The 17,768-nt window shown below is 45.9% G+C and overlaps 1 protein-coding gene across 2 annotated transcripts in view; it reads left to right on the top strand.

Annotated features, from left to right (window-relative positions):
• LOC118386958 (protein cornichon homolog 3-like) overlaps positions 1–17,768 on the top strand; it is a 49,188-nt gene that overhangs the window by 11,147 nt on the left and 20,273 nt on the right. For both annotated transcript variants that reach the window (XM_052523760.1, XM_052523761.1), the window contains exons 2-3: positions 673–741; positions 9,121–9,168. In XM_052523760.1, coding sequence (XP_052379720.1) covers positions 673–741; positions 9,121–9,168 — 117 coding nt within the window. The remainder of the gene's footprint in view (positions 1–672; positions 742–9,120; positions 9,169–17,768) is intronic.

The following is a 17,768-nucleotide window of genomic DNA, read 5'->3' as shown; positions in this document are numbered from 1 at the left end:
ATATTTGCCAATAACCCCACAACAAAGGCATACATACACACACGACCCAGAGGACTCAGCTACATACACACACAAACATATACTGTAGACTCCCTGCCTCTGCCTCTGCTGTGCCTCCGTATGGCCACAGGGATAACACTGTAATAACCACTGTCTCCATAGAGTCCTACTGCTGCTCTGTCTGTCTATCTGTCTAATTGATCCTGCTGGTCACTCTGTGTTGTGAACACTGTGCTATTTCTCAGACGGCCCATACAACCACTGACACAGCTAGTGACACATACAGTGACCAGGTACTGACACAGCCACTGACACAAATAGTGACACAGGTACTGACACAGACAGTGACACAGACAGTGACCAGGTACTAACACAGCCACTGACACAAACAGTGACACAGGTACTGACACAGCCAGTGACACAGACAGTGACCAGGTACTAACACTGCCACTGACACAAACAGTGACACAGGTACTAACACAGCCACTGACACAAACAGTGACACAGGTACTAACACAGCCACTGACACAAACAATGACACGGGTACTAACACAGCCACTGACACAGGCAGTGACACAGGTAATAACACAGCCACTGTGACTGAGAAAGACTGATGTTAACAGAGATCTAAAACACGTCTCCCCCCTCTCTCCCGCTCTCACTCTCTCTCAGATAACAGCCTTTGATGAGCTGCAGGCAGACTTTAAGGTCCCCATCGATCAGGGCAATCCACTCCATGCGGTATGTATGTTTCTCTGCTGTGGTAGTACACTCACATGTTACTCATGTACTACTGTCAGACATGCTCTCAGTTCAGCGTGGCGAATGTTTGTGGAATATGTGAGCATGTGACAAGTGTTGTGAATTAGTGTATGATGTGTCATGAGTGTATTTTCGGGAATATGTGTGTGTGTGCAGCGTGTCTATTGTGCGTTAGTGCGAGTTTGGGTGTGTGTGATGATTGTTTTGGGGAATTATGTGGTGTGTGTGTTTGCATCTGTGTGTGTCTGCGTGCGTACGTGTGTGGGTCTGCGCATGTGTGCAACTGTGTTGTGTGTGTGAGCGTGTGTGAGCGTGTGTGTGCGTGTGTGTGCGTGTGTGTGTGCGTGTGTGTGCGCGTGTGCGCGTGTGTGTGAGCGTGTGTGCGTGTGTGTGTGTGTGTGTGTGTGTGTGTGTGTGTGTGTGTGTGTGTGTGTGTGTGTGTGTGTGTGTGTGTGTGTGTGTGTGTGTGTGTGTGTGTGTGTGTGTGTGTGTGTGTGTGTGTGTGTGTGTGTGCGCATGTATGGGCTTGGCAGAGATGTGTGATCTGCAGCTCTGCATTAATAATACAGGAACCAGTTGGCTGCATGCTGTTCTGTTCCTCCTTACCTCCTCCGGACTGGGACTGACTGACTGGTAGATACCTCACATCACAGGTTAAAAGGACACAACTCCCTGGTTGCATCTGAAATGGCACTCTATTCCCTCTATAGTGTACTACTTTTGACCAGGGCCCACATAGGGCTAACAGGACCAACATAGGGCTACCAGGGCCCACATAGGGCTACCAGGGCCCACATAGGGCAACCAGGGCCCACATAGGGCAACCAGGGCCCACATAGGGCAACCAGGGCCCACATAGGGCTACCAGGGCCCACATAGGGCTCCCAGGTCCCACATAGGTCAACCAGGGCCTACATAGGGCTACCAGGGCCCACATAGGGCAACCAGGGCCTACATAGGGCAACCAGGACCAACATAGGGCTACCAGGTCCCACATAGGGCAACCAGAGCCTACATAGGGCAACCAGGGCTCCCAGGGCCCACATAGGGCAACCAGGGCCCACATAGGGCTCCCAGGTCCCACATAGGGTTACCATGGCCCACGTAGGGCAACCAGGGCCCACGTAGGGCTCCCAGGTCCCACATAGGGTTACTATGGCCCACTTTGGGCTAACCGGGCCCACATAGGGCTACCAGGGCTCACACAGAGCTCCCAGGGCCCACATAGGGCAACCAGGGGACAGCAAGGGGACAGCAAGGAGTCAACATGTCAGGTAGTCCTGAGGCATGGTCCTAGGGCTCAGGTCCTCCGAGAGAGAGAAAGAAAGAGAGAAAGAGAGAATTAGAGAGAGCACACTTAAATTCACACAGGACACCAAATAGGACAGGAGAAGTACTCCAGATATAACAAACTGACTCATAAATGACCAGCATGGTCAAATAATAGTAAGGCAGAACAGTTGAAACTGGAGCAGCAGCATGGCCAGGTGGACTGGGGACAGCAAGGAGTCATCATGTCAGGTAGTCCTGGGGCATGGTCCTAGGGCTCAGGTCAGTTGAAACTGGAGCAGAAGCATGGCCAGGTGGACTGGGGACAGCAAGGAGCCATCATGTCAGGTAGTACTGGGGCATGGTCCTAGGGCTCAGGTCCTCCGAGAGAGAGAAAGAAAGAAGGAGAGAATTAGAGAACGCACACTTAGATTCACACAGGACACCGAATAGGACAGGAGAATTACTCCAGATATAACAAACTGACCCTAGCCCCCGAACACAAACTACTGCAGCATAAATACTGGAGGCTGAGACAGGAGGGGTCAGGAGACACTGTGGCCCCATCCGAGGACACCCCCGGACAGGGCCAAACAGGAAGGATATAACCCCACCCACTTTGCCAAAACACGGCCCCCACACCACTAGAGGGATATCTTCAACCACCAACTTACCATCCTGAGACAAGGCTGAGTATAGCCCACAAAGATCTCCGCCACGGCACAACCCAAGGGGGGGGGGGGTGGCGCCAACCCAGACAGGATGACCACAACAGTGAATCAACCCACTCTGGTGACGCACCCCCTGCAGGGACGGCATGAGAGAGCCCCAGTTAGCCAGTGACTCAGCCCCTGTAATAGGGTTAGAGGCAGAGAATCCCAGTGGAAAGAGGGGAACTGGCCAGGCAGAGACAGCAAGGGCGGTTCGTTGCTCCAGAGCCTTTCCATTCACCTTCCCACTCCTGGGCCAGACTACACTCAATCATATGACCCACTGAAGAGATGAGTCTTCAGTAAAGACTTAAAGGTTGAGACCGAGTTTGCGTCTCTGACATGGGTAGGCAGACCGTTCCATAAAAATGGAGCTCTATAGGAGAAAGCCCTGCCTCCAGCTGTTTGCTTAGAAATTCTAGGGACAATTAGGAGGCCTGCGTCTTGTGACCATAGCGTACGTGTAGGTATGTATGGCAGGACCAAATCAGAGAGATAGGTAGGAGCAAGCCCATGTAATGCTTTGTAGGTTCGCAGTAAAACCTTGAAATCAGCCCTTGCTTTGACAGGAAGCCAGTGTAGAGAGGCTAGCACTGGAGTAATATGATCACATTTTTTGGTTCTAGTCAGGATTCTAGCAGCCGTATTTAGCACTAACTGAAGTTTATTTCGTGCTTTATCCGGGTAGCCTGAAAGTAGAGCATTGCAGTAGTCTAACCTAGAAGTGACAAAAGCATGGATACATTTTTCTGCATGATTTTTGGACAGAAAGTTTCTGATTTTTGCAATATTACGTAGATGGAAAAAAGCTGTCCTCGAAATGGTCTTGATATGTTCTTCAAAAGAGAGATCAGGGTCCAGAGTAACGCCGAGGTCCTTCACAGTTTTATTTGAGACGACTGTACAACCATTAAGATTAATTGTCAGATTCAACAGAAGACCTCTTTGTTTCTTGGGACCTAGAACAAGCATCTCTGTTTTGTCCGAGTTTAATAGTAGAAAGTTTGCAGCCATCCACTTCCTTATGTCTGAAACACATGCTTCTAGCGAGGGCAATTTTGGGGCTTCACCATGTTTCATTGAAATGTACAGCTGTGTGTCATCCGCATAGCAGTGAAAGTTAACATTATGTTTTCGAATAACATCCCCAAGAGGTAAAATTTATAGTGAAAACAATAGTGGTCCTAAAACAGAACCTTGAGGAACACCGAAATTTACAGTTGATTTGTCAGAGGACAAACCATTCACAGAGACAAACTGATATCATTCCGACAGATAAGATCTAAACCAGGCCAGAACATGTCCGTGTAGACCAATTTGGGTTTCCAATCTCTCCAAAAGAATGTGGTGATCGATGGTATCAAAAGCAGCACTAAGGTCTAGGAGCACGAGGACAGATGCAGAGCCTCGGTCCGATGCCATTAAAATGTAATTTACCACCTTCACAAGTGCCGTCTCAGTGCTATGATGGGGTCTAAAACCAGACTGAAGCATTTCATATACATTGTTTGTCTTCAGGAAGGCAGTGAGTTGCTGCACAACAGCCTTTTCTAAAAAATTTGAGAGGAATGGAAGATTCGATATAGGCCGATAGTTTTTTAGATTTTCTGGGTCAAGGTTTGGCTTTTTCAACCCCACCCACTTTGCCAAAGCACAGCCCCCACACCACTAGAGAGATATCTTCAACCACCAACTTACCATCCTGAGACAAGGCCGAGTATAGCCCACAAAGATCTCCGTTACGGCACAACCCAAGGGGGGGGGGGGGCACCAACCCAGACAGGATGACCACATCAGTGACTCAACCCACTCAGGTGACGCACCCCTCCCAGGGACGGTATGAGAGAGCCCCAGTAAGCCAGTGATTCAGCCCCTGTAATAGGGTTAGAGGCAGAGAATCCCAGTGGAAAGAGGGGAACCGGCCAGGCAGAGACAGCAAGGGCGGTTCGTTGCTCCAGATCCTTTCCGTTCACCTTCCCACTCCTGGGCCAGACTACACTCAATCATATGACCCACTGAAGAGATGAGTCTTCAGTAAAGACTTAAAGGTTGAGACCGAGTTTGCGTCTCTGACATGGGTAGGCAGACCGTTCCATAAAAATGGAGCTCTATAGGAGAAAGCCCTGCCTCCAGCTGTTTGCTGAGAAATTCTAGGGACAATTAGGTATAGGGCTACCACATAGGGCTACCATGGCCCACATTGGGCTACCAGGGCCCACATAGGGCTACCAAGGCCCACATTGGGCTAACAGGGCCCACATAGGGCTACCAGGGCCCACACCGGGCTGTCAGGGCCCACATAGGGCTCCCAGGGCCCACATAAGGCTGCCAGGGCCCACATAGGGCTATGGTCGAAAGTGATGCTCTACAGTATGTCATGCCATTTCAGATGCACACTCTGAATCAATTATCGTTCCTCTCCTTTGATTCCCTCTGGGGTTTCTTGGTTTTTAATCTTTCTTACTCCCTTAGTGATTTGAGCAGTTTATCTATGATGTCCCTGTGACAGCATACTGTAGTTTGAAGGTGACTTTGACTTACTGTACTGTCGCAGCACTTGAATTTTGACAGTTGTGTGTCCTTTGGGATGACTAGAGAGAAAAGTTGGATGGAGAGACAACGTATTCATGGAACAGGATTGCTGAGCAGTTTCAAATGCACATTTATGAATGACTTTTCTTGGAAGTCATTGTCGTAGCTTTGAAAATTATCTCAAATTACAGCAACACTGTCAGATTTTGCCGCATTTGCATTGCATGTAATTATGAACTGCATCTGGATGCTACACTTAATACAAATCCCTCTGATCTCAGAGAGAGAGACTAACAGTAAGTCAAAATGCGTCGTTATCACTGTGCAACTTAAATACTTTATCACTGTGCAACTTAAATACTGTACTTTGAAATAGAAAGGTCTTTAGTGAAGTCCACTGCACAACTTGTCTTTCTCCCCATGGCCTCCATCCTATCCACTGTGACATGGATACGACCCTCCCTCTTTCTCTCCTTCCTTCCATCTCTCTCCTTCCCACCCTCTCTCCTTCCCACTCTCCACCTCAACCACATCATGAGTCCTTAGGGGAGTGTTGGAGATTGATGTCTTCCTCCCTGGGCACCACCCTTGCCACCTCTGCTACCTCAGCCTCAGCCCAGGCAGCAAGCTAATTAGTGGCTGACTGTCATCATCCCCTCCCCAAGGGGGCACTCTGGGAGTCAGGGCTGACCCTGGAGAAACCGCAGGGAGGATCCACCGGGCTCTCACAACACACACACACACAGAGAGAGAGGAAAACACACACACACACACACAGGCAAACACAAACACACAGAGGCAAACACACACACACACACACAGGCAAACACAAACACACAGTGGCAAACACACACACACACAGAGGAAAACACACACACGGGCAAACACAAACACACAGAGGCAAACACACACACACACAGAGGAAAACACACACACACAGAGGCAAACACACACACACACAGAGGAAAACACACACACACACACAGGCAAACACAAGCACACAGAGGCAAATACACAAACCACGAACCACAAACACAAACATACAGCTGTGAGTCTCTATGGTTCTGTGGCTACAGGCACAGGTATGAAGGCAAGGCCTCGTTTCATTGGGACTAGAATAGATAGGAGTACCAACACAGAGAACAGTGGACTGAAAAAAGTAGGTTAATTCCTAGAGTTGAGGTGTGTGTGTGTGTGTGTGTGTGTGTGTGTGTGTGTGTGTGTGTGTGTGTGTGTGTGTGTGTGTGTGTGTGTGTGTGTGTGTGTGTGTGTGTGTGTGTGTGTGTGTGTGTGTGTGTGTGTGTGTGTGTGTGTGTGTGTGTGCGTTAGTATATACAGTAAGTCCTCTGGATCTTGCAGAATATGGGGACACACTCTAGGCCCAGATGTATTTCAGCCCTGTCAATGCTGTTTATTTTGAGGAGATCAGTGCCTAGCTACCTATCTCTTCTGAGACTCTCAGATGACACACCAGTGCAGCGCCTGATGCGAAAACATGATGCTTTAATATTCCCCACAGCGCTCACGGCCCTGCTTGTCCTCTGTGATGCTGATTTACATCTGTTGCTTCTCCGACTCAGGACTAACTTTCTATCAGCTTTCAAATCTGACTGATGAATCTGACTGATAAAACAATGAATAAATGAATTCCAGGGAAGAAGTGTTCATAGTTTCATTATCATGCAGAGTGAGGAGTATTTCTTGTGTTATGATTTCATTACCCTAGACTGGTCATGGAATTGCTCATACTACTGTATAGGTTACATTTGAATTCATTCTTTAGTCAAATTCTACATTAGTGTTTCCACAAATGGTGAATTCGGACCTGGTGGTTTAGATTACAGTAAGACTGGGCCCTGGCTAGAATCAGTGGGTTTCTTCACTTGTGTGGACACAGGAAAACTACAAAAGCTTTACAGGTTAGGTAACCACTGGCCCATGTAATCGACCGGATACTGAACTTGGGTTGTTGGCTCACTGCCTTCACCCTACTCCCTTAGAGAAAAGGGTTCATAAAGGCTTGTTTTGGCGGTGTTAGAAGCACGGAGACCTCAGATCTCATGTCCTCAGTCACAATAGGAAGCGAACTACCTGCACAATACTGACAATACATCAACCTCCCTATTACTGGATCGTAATTTCACCTCTCCTCTCCTGCAGGAAGTGAACCAGTAATTAGCCCATAACCATTCAGTCCTCCGACAAAGTGCTGTGTGTACTTTAGTGTACTCTGTGAAGGTACACTCCAGAGAAGGCCTTCTGACCTGACAAACACTCCTCTTCTTTTCTCAACAGTTCCTTCAGACTTCCCCATCTCTCCTCTCCCTTCTCAGCCTCAGTTTACATTTGTTTATCATATTTACAGTGCCCCAGCACACTTGCTTGTCAAGCAAATTCTTGCTGAGTAACATTTCAACGCCAACCCAAATCTAATTGCTTGCTAATGAGAAGTGTTGATACCTCGGCAGTTATCTGCCGTCTCCATGGCTGCCACCGGAATACATTAGCATGGCCTCGTTCATATTCCTCCTCGAGATGGAGAGAGGAGAGGAAAACATGTCAGAGGCAAATTCGGGTTCGTCCCAAATAAGGTGCTGCAGTCTCATAATAGAACTAATTCACTGTATCTTCCCATAGATGTTGTGGTTTTCTTATGTTGATGTGCTGCAGTGGGTCATGAGAGGACAGGGGGAGGGAGCAATATCTGTTTGGAGAACATGAAAGTACTCTGCAGATTGAGTTCATGAATGTATATGAGACTACCCACAGCTCAATTTCATATCTCCTCAACCCCAACCTCTTTCATACTTCTACCTAATATAATAGCACCTTTCTCCACTTTAAAGACAGTGGATTGGACTTAAGTTAAAGTGAAAATTTAAAGTGAATTTAAAACATCTCAATACACTGTGCACTTTTAAAATGTAATAACAGTATAGTAACAGGAGGTAATTTAAGAAACGTTCCACCGTCTTTACCCAAAACAATTTCAAGCAGGCTGAAGTGTAGATAATGTCTCCTATCGGATTTGAGATGAGAGATAAAAATGGCAGAGACTAGCTGTCTGATGCTCAAATCAAGATGAGCCACCAGACTGCACATTTCCCCGACAGAGTGGGCCCGTAGAACCACTACAATGGTCTGAGTTCCAACGTACGCTGGGCTGGCTCTTCTACAGTAGTGTTACCTCAGATGACATTATTTAGAGGCGTACAGTGGGCCTCATGATGAATTATATCCATCAGAGGAGGTTATTCTGTAGTGGGGGGATTTTCAAAAATACTAATCAAATATGTGTGTTTAGTCTTCATTAATACAGCTTTTAGGGAATAATATTCAACCCCCCCTCCCGGTTTGGGAGGCCTTTTCACGAGCACCCCGCAGTGGTAGATAAGCCTGTTTGGACGTCATTCATATACCATTCATCCTCCAGATAGCACATCAACCAAGTCTCTGCTGGAGACTAAAATAGGAAACGTTTCTATGTAATCGCCATATGCCATGCTGCTCACATGCGCCATTCAATAAGTATTGCCCTCCTCCTCGGCTCGTCTGCCATTGTTTTTTCTAAATATGGCCCTTGATAGACAAGTGCTTTAAGCATTGCTGGGTTGGCTTGACAAAGCCCCAGCACCACACACAGACAGACACAGGAAAATGCAGCGTCTGCTTAGAGCTCAGCAGAGGTGGGGAGGAAGGAACCAGCCTCCTCCATGTCTCACTGTAGGCCTGCACAGTGCAAATCCAGTCTCACAGGCCAGTCAAACCATGCTACCCTGTTGTGTTTCCATATGTATATTTAATGTAGGGATATAACTGTTTCCTGTTTCCTGTTTGGCCTCTTCAGAGAGAGCGACTCCGGAACATTGAGAGAATCTGCTGCCTGCTGAGAAAGGTAAATAGTTACTGAACACTGTCCTATTTAAAACACTTCCTTCATACTTCATATGATTATGTCATTTAGCCTACATTTTAGAGCCACCAAAGTCTATATCTTCACTTTGCACAGGGGTGAGTACAGTGCTGTACTTACTGTATGTCAAAACATTCATATTCCTGTTTAGTCAACCAACATTATGAATGAGAAACATTTTTGGTGAAGATTAAAGCTTGCCCTTGCCTTCAGACAGCTACCTTGTCTTTATAAAAAGACAGTGTGTGTCCAGTGCCCGGGGTCTGTGAGCCTGAGGTTACCGTCTGGGACTGAGAGACAAAAGGATTCTTTCAGCTCAGTCTCAGCGTGACATCTGTTTCAGTGACCTGTGAGGCTTCACCCTACCTCTGCTCTCTCTCTCTCTCTGTGTGTGTGTGTGTGTGTGTGTGTGTGTGTGTGTGTGTGTGTGTGTGTGTGTGTGTGTGTGTGTGTGTGTGTGTGTGTGTGTGTGTGTGTGTGTGTGTGTGTGTGTGTGTGTGTGTGTGTGTGTGTGTGTGTGTGTGTGTGTGTGTGTGTGTGTGTGTGTGTGTGTGCCTTGAGCTGATGAAGTGGAGGCTGTTGTTGTTCTTTATCTCTGTTGTGGACACTGTGCCTGAGGCTCATCTGTCACCCCTGGAGACTACAGTGTGGAGCTACACCAACACTACATCAGAACAGTGGTTGACTCTTATTGTCCTTCCCTGCCTGGAATCATAGAGCTCATTTGTGAGAGTTCATCGTTTCTAGAAGCTCTTCAGCACTGAATGGACAATGTTACTGAAGATATGGTTATTGTTTGCTCCTTGTATGTTCCAAATGTATTCCTTCAGCATTTGCCGATCTGAGCCATATTACATAAAATACTATATTGATCTTGTTTTTGATAAACACCACAATCTATTTTTTATATGGGCTTGTTTTTGGCAGCAGGTGCTGTGCGTTGCGATACAGTCTCAGAGAAGCACTAGCTTGTGCCTTTATTTCACACGGTTTGGTTTGAGGGTGCGAAGCAGCAGAACCAATCATAGAGTGCTGCTCATCTATCTTTCTCTTTTTATTTTGGTCTCATTCTCCCTCCCCAGTCCCCACACATATCAGTACTGAAGTTGACTCACAGCAGCAAGGCTCTGGGACTTGCATCACCGCTTCGTCCTGATCCTAAAATACACAGGAGGACCGTTTCCTCTCTCCTCTTTTGTTGGAGGGAGATGCGCTAGAGAGAAGGAGAGAGTAATGGAGGTAGATGAGAGAAGGATATAGAGATGAAGAGAGGGGGGTAGAAAGAGAAAGGGAGAGAGGGAGATGAGGGAGAGCTGCTGCGCTCTGGTGATTCAACACCATCAGAGAGCCTGTATGGTGTTGAGTCATGGAGGATTCCACTCCCTCCCACAGCTCTTGGCTGGACCCATGCCACATGCCACCATGTCTGACTGTACAGACGGCCTCCAGTCCTTCAGGCTGCGCTACCACAGACTGAACAGACAGCCTCCAGTCCTTCAGGCTGCGCTACCACAGACTGAACAGACAGCCTCCAGTCCTTCAGGCTGCGCTACCACAGACTGAACAGACAGCCTACAGTCCTTCAGGCTGCGCTACCACAGACTGAACAGACAGCCTCCAGTCCTTCAGGCTGCGCTACCACAGACTGAACAGACAGCCTCCAGTCCTTCAGGCTGCGCTACCTCAGACTGAACAGACAGCCTCCAGTCCTTCAGGCTGCGCTACCACAGACCGAACAGACAGCCTCCAGTCCTTCAGGCTGCGCTACCACAGACTGAACAGACAGCCTCCAGTCCTTCAGGCTGCGCTACCACAGACTGAACAGACAGCCTCCAGTCCTTCATGCTGCTCTACCACAGACTATTTAGCACAGCAAACTATACTTCTCACAACACTTCAACAGGTTCTTTGGCAAATGGATGGGGAGTGTCATGTTGACCTACTGTTTTACTCCCAAGCAAAGTTCAGCTCATGGAGAGTTCTCAGAACACCTCGAATGCTGTTTCCCAATGTAAGGGGTTATAAAGTGATAAGGAGCATAATCCTTCTAATCTGTCCTACTATGTTACCAGAAGTTTAGCACATCAAGCTGTTCGCACTTCTCCTCTTATGCTGTTTCCTAATGTAATGGGGTAGAAAGTGATAGGTAGTGCCATTACTAGTCAAAGAAGCATATATCCTCTTTGTGTGTGTCTGCATGTTGCAGTTTGTGCTATTAATGGAGCAAGGTTGTACTGTATGTTGCACACAGATATGATGATGAAATATGAATGTAAATCTATGACACAACCAAGGAGGAGAGGATTACCATGGATTAGCATTAGAAAGTCTTGGAAGATAGCTGTGTTTGTGGATCTGTCTTCACAGGATATTGAAAATGGATTTTGAACTGTTAATACTAGACCTCTCTTACTTGACTGTACTATAGTCCTCTTGTGTTTCTAACAGGTCTCCCCAGTTCCCAGAGCCATATTATCACACTACAGTAGGACATGTAAAAATAAGTATATACATTTTTTAAAGACTCTTCCTCAAATCCTGCATGTGGAAATGCAGCATACTGACAGAACAAACAAATCCTTGTGAGCTCAGCACTGATAAGGAATAGGACTGAGTGTTTCCTCAGCACCCTCCCTCTGTCCCTCGCCCAGGTGCGTGAAATTGCGCACTTCTCCCCCGCCAGAATAATCAGAGCTTATGCAAAAGAACGGCTACTCTGATCCCAGTCAGTGGCAGAGAGGGAAATAACACTCAACTGGCGATTCACAGCCACCTTTAAGAAATTGAAAGGAATAATAATCATGCCAGCGCATTGTGTTGGGCATTGGAAATGGAACCGGGATTTGAGGAGTACAGGACATAGGTGTTGGTGTTGTTTTCTTGCAACCCAGTGGATGAATGAGGTTTGCATTTATCTAATCATTAATTTAATTAATTTAATACTGCACATTGAATCTTGGATCGATTCATTCATGTTTCCATTTATTATTTCTCCAAGTCATTCATTGATTTGGGTAACTTGTGTAGGTGTTGCTCCTGTAGCCTCCAGTATTTTGATTGAGCCGCTGCTTTAGTGCTACTCTACTGCTCTGCTTTGATGCTCGGGCTGTTGAAGAATAGAAACGTCCCCAGCAGGAAGACTTCTCCAGCACTTACCATTACACTTCTGTCTCTGCTTCTTATCCCTTGTTCAGTCCTCTTTTCCTCCCTAATGGAGTACGGTTCATGTCCTGGTCGCACAAAACCTCCTGGATGAAGAAGTGTTGTTTTTTTATTTCTTCTCCAATGTGAGTGTCATGGTGAATCTCCCTCACACCCAATCAGTGCCCAGCGAGCGGAGTAGCACGGAACAGTCCCCGGTGGTTGCCGTAGCGCTACGTGTTTATTCTTCAAACAAGGAGCTACTTTTGATGTTTAAGTACAAAGGTTCCTCCCCCCCTAAAGGATTTTCAGTTAGTAGAGGAGTGGGGAGGCAGGGTGGGTTTGGCTTGACAGATGAGATGAGTGCTGCTAGATGGGAAAGAAGATGTTTACCAGGGTACAGACATAAGTGGCTTGTGGTGTAATCAGATGATGGTTTGACGAAGCCCCTGTAAGGACTGTTGATGTGGAGCAGGAAGTACAACATGGTACACTGCACTGAGGACCTGGGGCTATACTTACTGTGATTCAGGGCTTTTTTGTCACACTGGGACCTTATGTGTGTTATTTCAAGTAGTTAGCAATATATGTTATTCTTCAATAACTCGAACTCCAAAGCAAATCAGGGGGAGAAAAATAGGTTTATTCAGAGAGGACAAATCAAGATGTTGTCAGATGTTCAGTCTTCCCTGTCCTCAGCTTTTCCCCCTCGAACAAAGGAACAGGATGCCCCACCCTAGCCTGGGGTTGACCAATCAGAAGTCCTTGCAGTACAACTTGGCCAATGGCCAAATAACAAGTATCCTGCTAGTACTCTAGTTTTTAGTCTTCTCATCCTCTGCGTTGTGTATCTTCGACATATTCCTACACTGCCTTGTTCAGGGTCAGAATGACAGATTTTTACCTTGTCAGCTTGGGGATTCAATCCAGCAAACTTTCAGTTACTGGCCCAACGCTCTAACCACTAGCTTACCTGCCGCCCCTGCGCCAAATACAGGTGTAGACCTTACAGTGAAATGCTTACTTACAAGCCCTTAACCAACAATGCAGTTTTAAGAAAAAATAAGTGTTAAACATTTGAATAAATAAACATGTAAATTAAAAAATAAGAAAATAGAAAAATAACAAATAATTAAATAGCAACAATAAAATAACAGTATGAGGCTATATAAGGGGGTTCCGGGACAGAGTCAATATGCACAGGTTAGTCGTGGTAATTGAGGTAATATATACATGTAGGTAGAGGTAAAGTGACTATGCATAGATAATAAACAGAGAGTAGCAACAGCTTAAAAATGGGGGGGTCAATGTAAATGGTCCTGGTAGCCATTTTGATTAATTGCTCAGCAGTCTTATGGCTTGGGGGTAGAAGCTGTTAAAGAACCTTTTGGACCTGGACTTGGCGCTCCGATACCGCTTGCCGTTCGGTAGCAGAGAGAACAGTCTATGACTGGGTTGGCTGGAGTGTTGCAGCTGTAGAACTTTTTGAGGATCTGAGGACCCATGCCAAATATTTTCAGTCTCCTGAGGGGGAATAGGCATTGTTGTGCCCTTTTCACAACTGTCTTGGAAAACGTGACAGTTCGTTGGTGATGTGGAGACCAAGGAACTTGAAGCTCTCAACCTGCTCTACTACCGCCCCGTCGATGAGAATGGGGATGTGCTCGGCCCTCCTTTTCCTCTAGTCCACGATCATCTCCTTCATATATATACAGTATATTAACATATTTGCCCAATTTGAGTTACTATAAAAACATGCATAACATTTTTTCTGTGCTCTGATTGAGAAAAAGATGTTTGTGTAGAGGACCTCGGGCTGCATATATGCTACAGTATGCTTAGGATACTTCACTTACTGATAGACAGTCACAGACATAGTTAGACAGAGCGAGACAGTCGTACTGGAAATCCCCCAAATCATCGGTTCAGACTGTTGAGCACATTAACTCACTTTGGTGGATATTGTGAACTGCATAAAATCAGTGCTCATCTCACTGTCATTTCTCTGTGCATGATTTGAATAAGCAGGGCGCATTTCTTTCAATTTTCGCCTGAAATGACATGCCCAAATCTAGCTGCCTGTAGCTCAGGCCATGAAGCAAGGATGTTCTCGCCTTGCCATGATTAAATGCAGTGATACGTGCTTTCAGCTTTGCGCGAATGGGGGAAGGTTTTAGTAGTCACAGTGGATACCACATCTCCTATACACTTCCTTATAAACTCGCTCACCGAGTCAGCGTATACGTCAATGTTAATATCTGAGGCTACCCGTAAATATCCCAGTCCACGTGATCGAAGCAATCTTGAAGCGTTGAATCCGATGGGTCAGACCAGCATTGAATAGACCTAAGCATGGGCGCTTCCTGTTTTAGTTTCTGCCTATAGGAGGGGAGCAACAAGATGGAGTCATGGTCAGATTTGCCAAAAGGAGGGTGGGGGAGGGCCTTGTATGCATCGCGGAAGTTAGAGTAGCAATGTTCATTTGTGTTACTCGCTTGTGTACAGCAATTGACATGCCGATAGAATTTAGGTAGCCTTGTTCTCAAATTATCTTTGTTAAAATCCCCAGCTACAATAAATACAGCCTCAGGATATATGGTTTCCAGTTTGCACAAAGTCCAGTAAAGTTCCTTGACGACCGTCTTTTGGTATCCGCTTGCGAGAGGATATACAGGGTTGTGACGATAACCAATGAGAGTTCTCTTGGGAGATATTTGATTGTGAGGAATTCTAGGTCAGGTGAACAAAAATACTTGAGTTCCTGTATGTTGTTAAAATTACACCATGAGCTGTTAATCATGAAACATACACCACGCCCTTCTTCTTACTGGAGAGACGTTTATTCCTGTCGGCATGATGCACTGAAAATCCCATTTGCTGTTTAGACTCCGACAGCATGTCCCCAGCTAGCCATGTTTCCAGAGATACAATCCCAGATATCTCGTTGGAAAGCAACTCTTGCCCTTTCTGGGCAAGCTAAAGCCAAATTCATAAAATAACTACTAGGTGGCTAGTAACTCAAATCAAATCAAATGTATTTATATAGCCCTTCTTGGATCAGCTGATATCTCAAAGTGCTGTACAGAAACCCAGCCTAAAACCCCAAACAGCAAGCAATGCAGGTGTAGAAGCATGTAGTATTACAGAGAAACAACAACAACAACAAAAAAATATATATCTAAATATATTGTTTTTTTACAGGACACATCTGAGGGGGCACGTGCCCCTGTGCCCCCTATGGGCATTACACCTCTGTTCCAACCATTGTCTTGATCAATATGATCCTCTAGCATAGTCTGTACATTGTCAGTCTTCACATTATCAGTCTACACTTTGCCCATACTTTTTATGTCATTGTATCTTGTTCTACCTCTCTTAGTAGTCTATAAGAGTGAGTAAGGCATGTCTGAGCTTAGTGTTCATGATCCCATGACTCTTCCAGAAGAGGTGTGAGGAGCAGAGCAGGTCCCTGCATATTTCTGCTTTGTCCCTGGACACTAGACCAAAGGGGCTAGCAGCAGCATACTGCCTAGACATTTGCACCTCAGAGTGTTGATATATTCCTGATATATTCTAGGATGAAAGGTCTAGTAGCAGAATATTGCAGAGATACCAGTCGGCTACTTAATTGTCAAGTGCCATCTGAAGTCACGCTAGCTCATGCTATATAGACACAGAGTTTGGATTCGGTTTCATTCCTATTACTCTGGGGTATAGTGATCATGGCTTTCACCGGAATGGATTGCAATAGAATTCTAAACCCAAGACATTTCGTACTGTAAAACAAGAGTGGTCAGCAGACTTTGATCATCAGAAGATGGACAATTGTTAACCTGATTAGAAACCGGTTTTCCTGATTTACTCTATCTTCAAGCATGTAAAATATTCGCTGAGGTGCTGAGTAGAAAAAATAAGTCAGACAAGACTTTGGAGTTACTGTATGATGGACTGTCAAAGCAGTGGCAACTCTGTATCTTTATAATGAAAACATACATTTCTGTGAAATCAGTTGGAAATGCAGGTATGTGAAGAAATTCGGCTTGGCCCCTAAGACTCTCATGAACTCCTACAGATGCACCATTGAGAGCATCCTGTTGGGCTACAGCACCCAGTGTCGCAGGAAGGCCAAGAAGATCATCAAGGAACTCTGCATCAAAGCTGGGACTGAGAGACTGATAAAAAGCTTCTATCTCCAGGCTAGCAGGCTGTTAAACAGTCACCACTAGCCTGCCTCCACCCAGTACCCTGCCCTGAACCATAGTCATTGTTACTAGCCGACTACCACCCAGTACTCTACCCTGCACCTTAGAGACTGCTGCCCTATGTACATAGAGTCATTGAACACTGCTCACTTTAATAATGTTAACATACAGTTTTACCACTTTATATGTATACTGAACAAAAATATAAATGCAACATGCAACAATTTCAAAGATTTTACTGAGTTACAGTTCATATAGGGAAATCAGTCAATTGAAATAAATTAATTAGGCCATAATCTATTGATTTCACATGACTGGGAATCCAGATATTCATCTGTTGGTCACAGATACCTTAAAACAAGGTAGGGGCGTGGATCAGAAAACCAGTCCGAATCCCCTTTGACCACCTTATGCAGCGCGACACATCTCCTTTCGCATAGAGTTGATCAGGCTGTTGAATGTGGCCTAAGGAATGTTGTCCCACTCCTCTTCAATGGCTGGGCGAAGTTGCACATCGATCCAGAGCTTCCCAAACATACTAAATGTGTGACATGTCTGGTGAGTATGCAGGTCATGGAAGAACTGGGGCATTTTCAGCTTCCAGGAATTGTGTACAGATCTTTGCAACATTACCATGCTGAAATATGGGGCGATGGCAGCAGATGAATGGCACGAAAATGGGCGTAAAAATCTCGTCATAGTATATCTGTCTATTCAAATTGCCTGAGCTTATGCCTGCCCTTACCATTACCCCACCACCACCATGGGGCACTCTGATCACAACTTTGACATCAGCAAACCGCTCGCCCACACAAAGCCATATACATGGTCTGCGGTTGTGAGGCCAGTTGGACGTACTGCCAAATTCTCTAAAACAACGTTGGAGGAAGCGTATGGTAGAGAAATTAACATTCAACTATCTGGCAACAGCTCTGGTGAACATCCCTGTAGCCAGCATGCCATTGCACTCTACCTCAAAACTTGAGACATCTGTGGCATTGTTTTGTGTGACAAAACTGCACATTTTAGAGTGGCCTTTTATTGTCCTCAGCACAAGGTGCACCTGTGTAATGAGCATGCTGTTTAATCAGCTTCTTGATAAGCCACACCTGTCAGGTGGATGGATTATCTTGGCAAATGAGAAATGCTCACTAACAGGGATGTAAACCCATTTGTGCACAACATTTGAGAGAAATAAGCTTTTTGTGCGTATGGAACATTTCTGGGATCTTTTATTTC

This window comes from Oncorhynchus keta, chromosome 8, assembly GCF_023373465.1.
Source record: "Oncorhynchus keta strain PuntledgeMale-10-30-2019 chromosome 8, Oket_V2, whole genome shotgun sequence".
Taxonomy (NCBI): domain Eukaryota; kingdom Metazoa; phylum Chordata; class Actinopteri; order Salmoniformes; family Salmonidae; genus Oncorhynchus; species Oncorhynchus keta.
The sequence above is the reverse complement of the archived record's forward strand: the minus strand, read 5'-3'. Positions and strand labels throughout refer to the sequence as shown.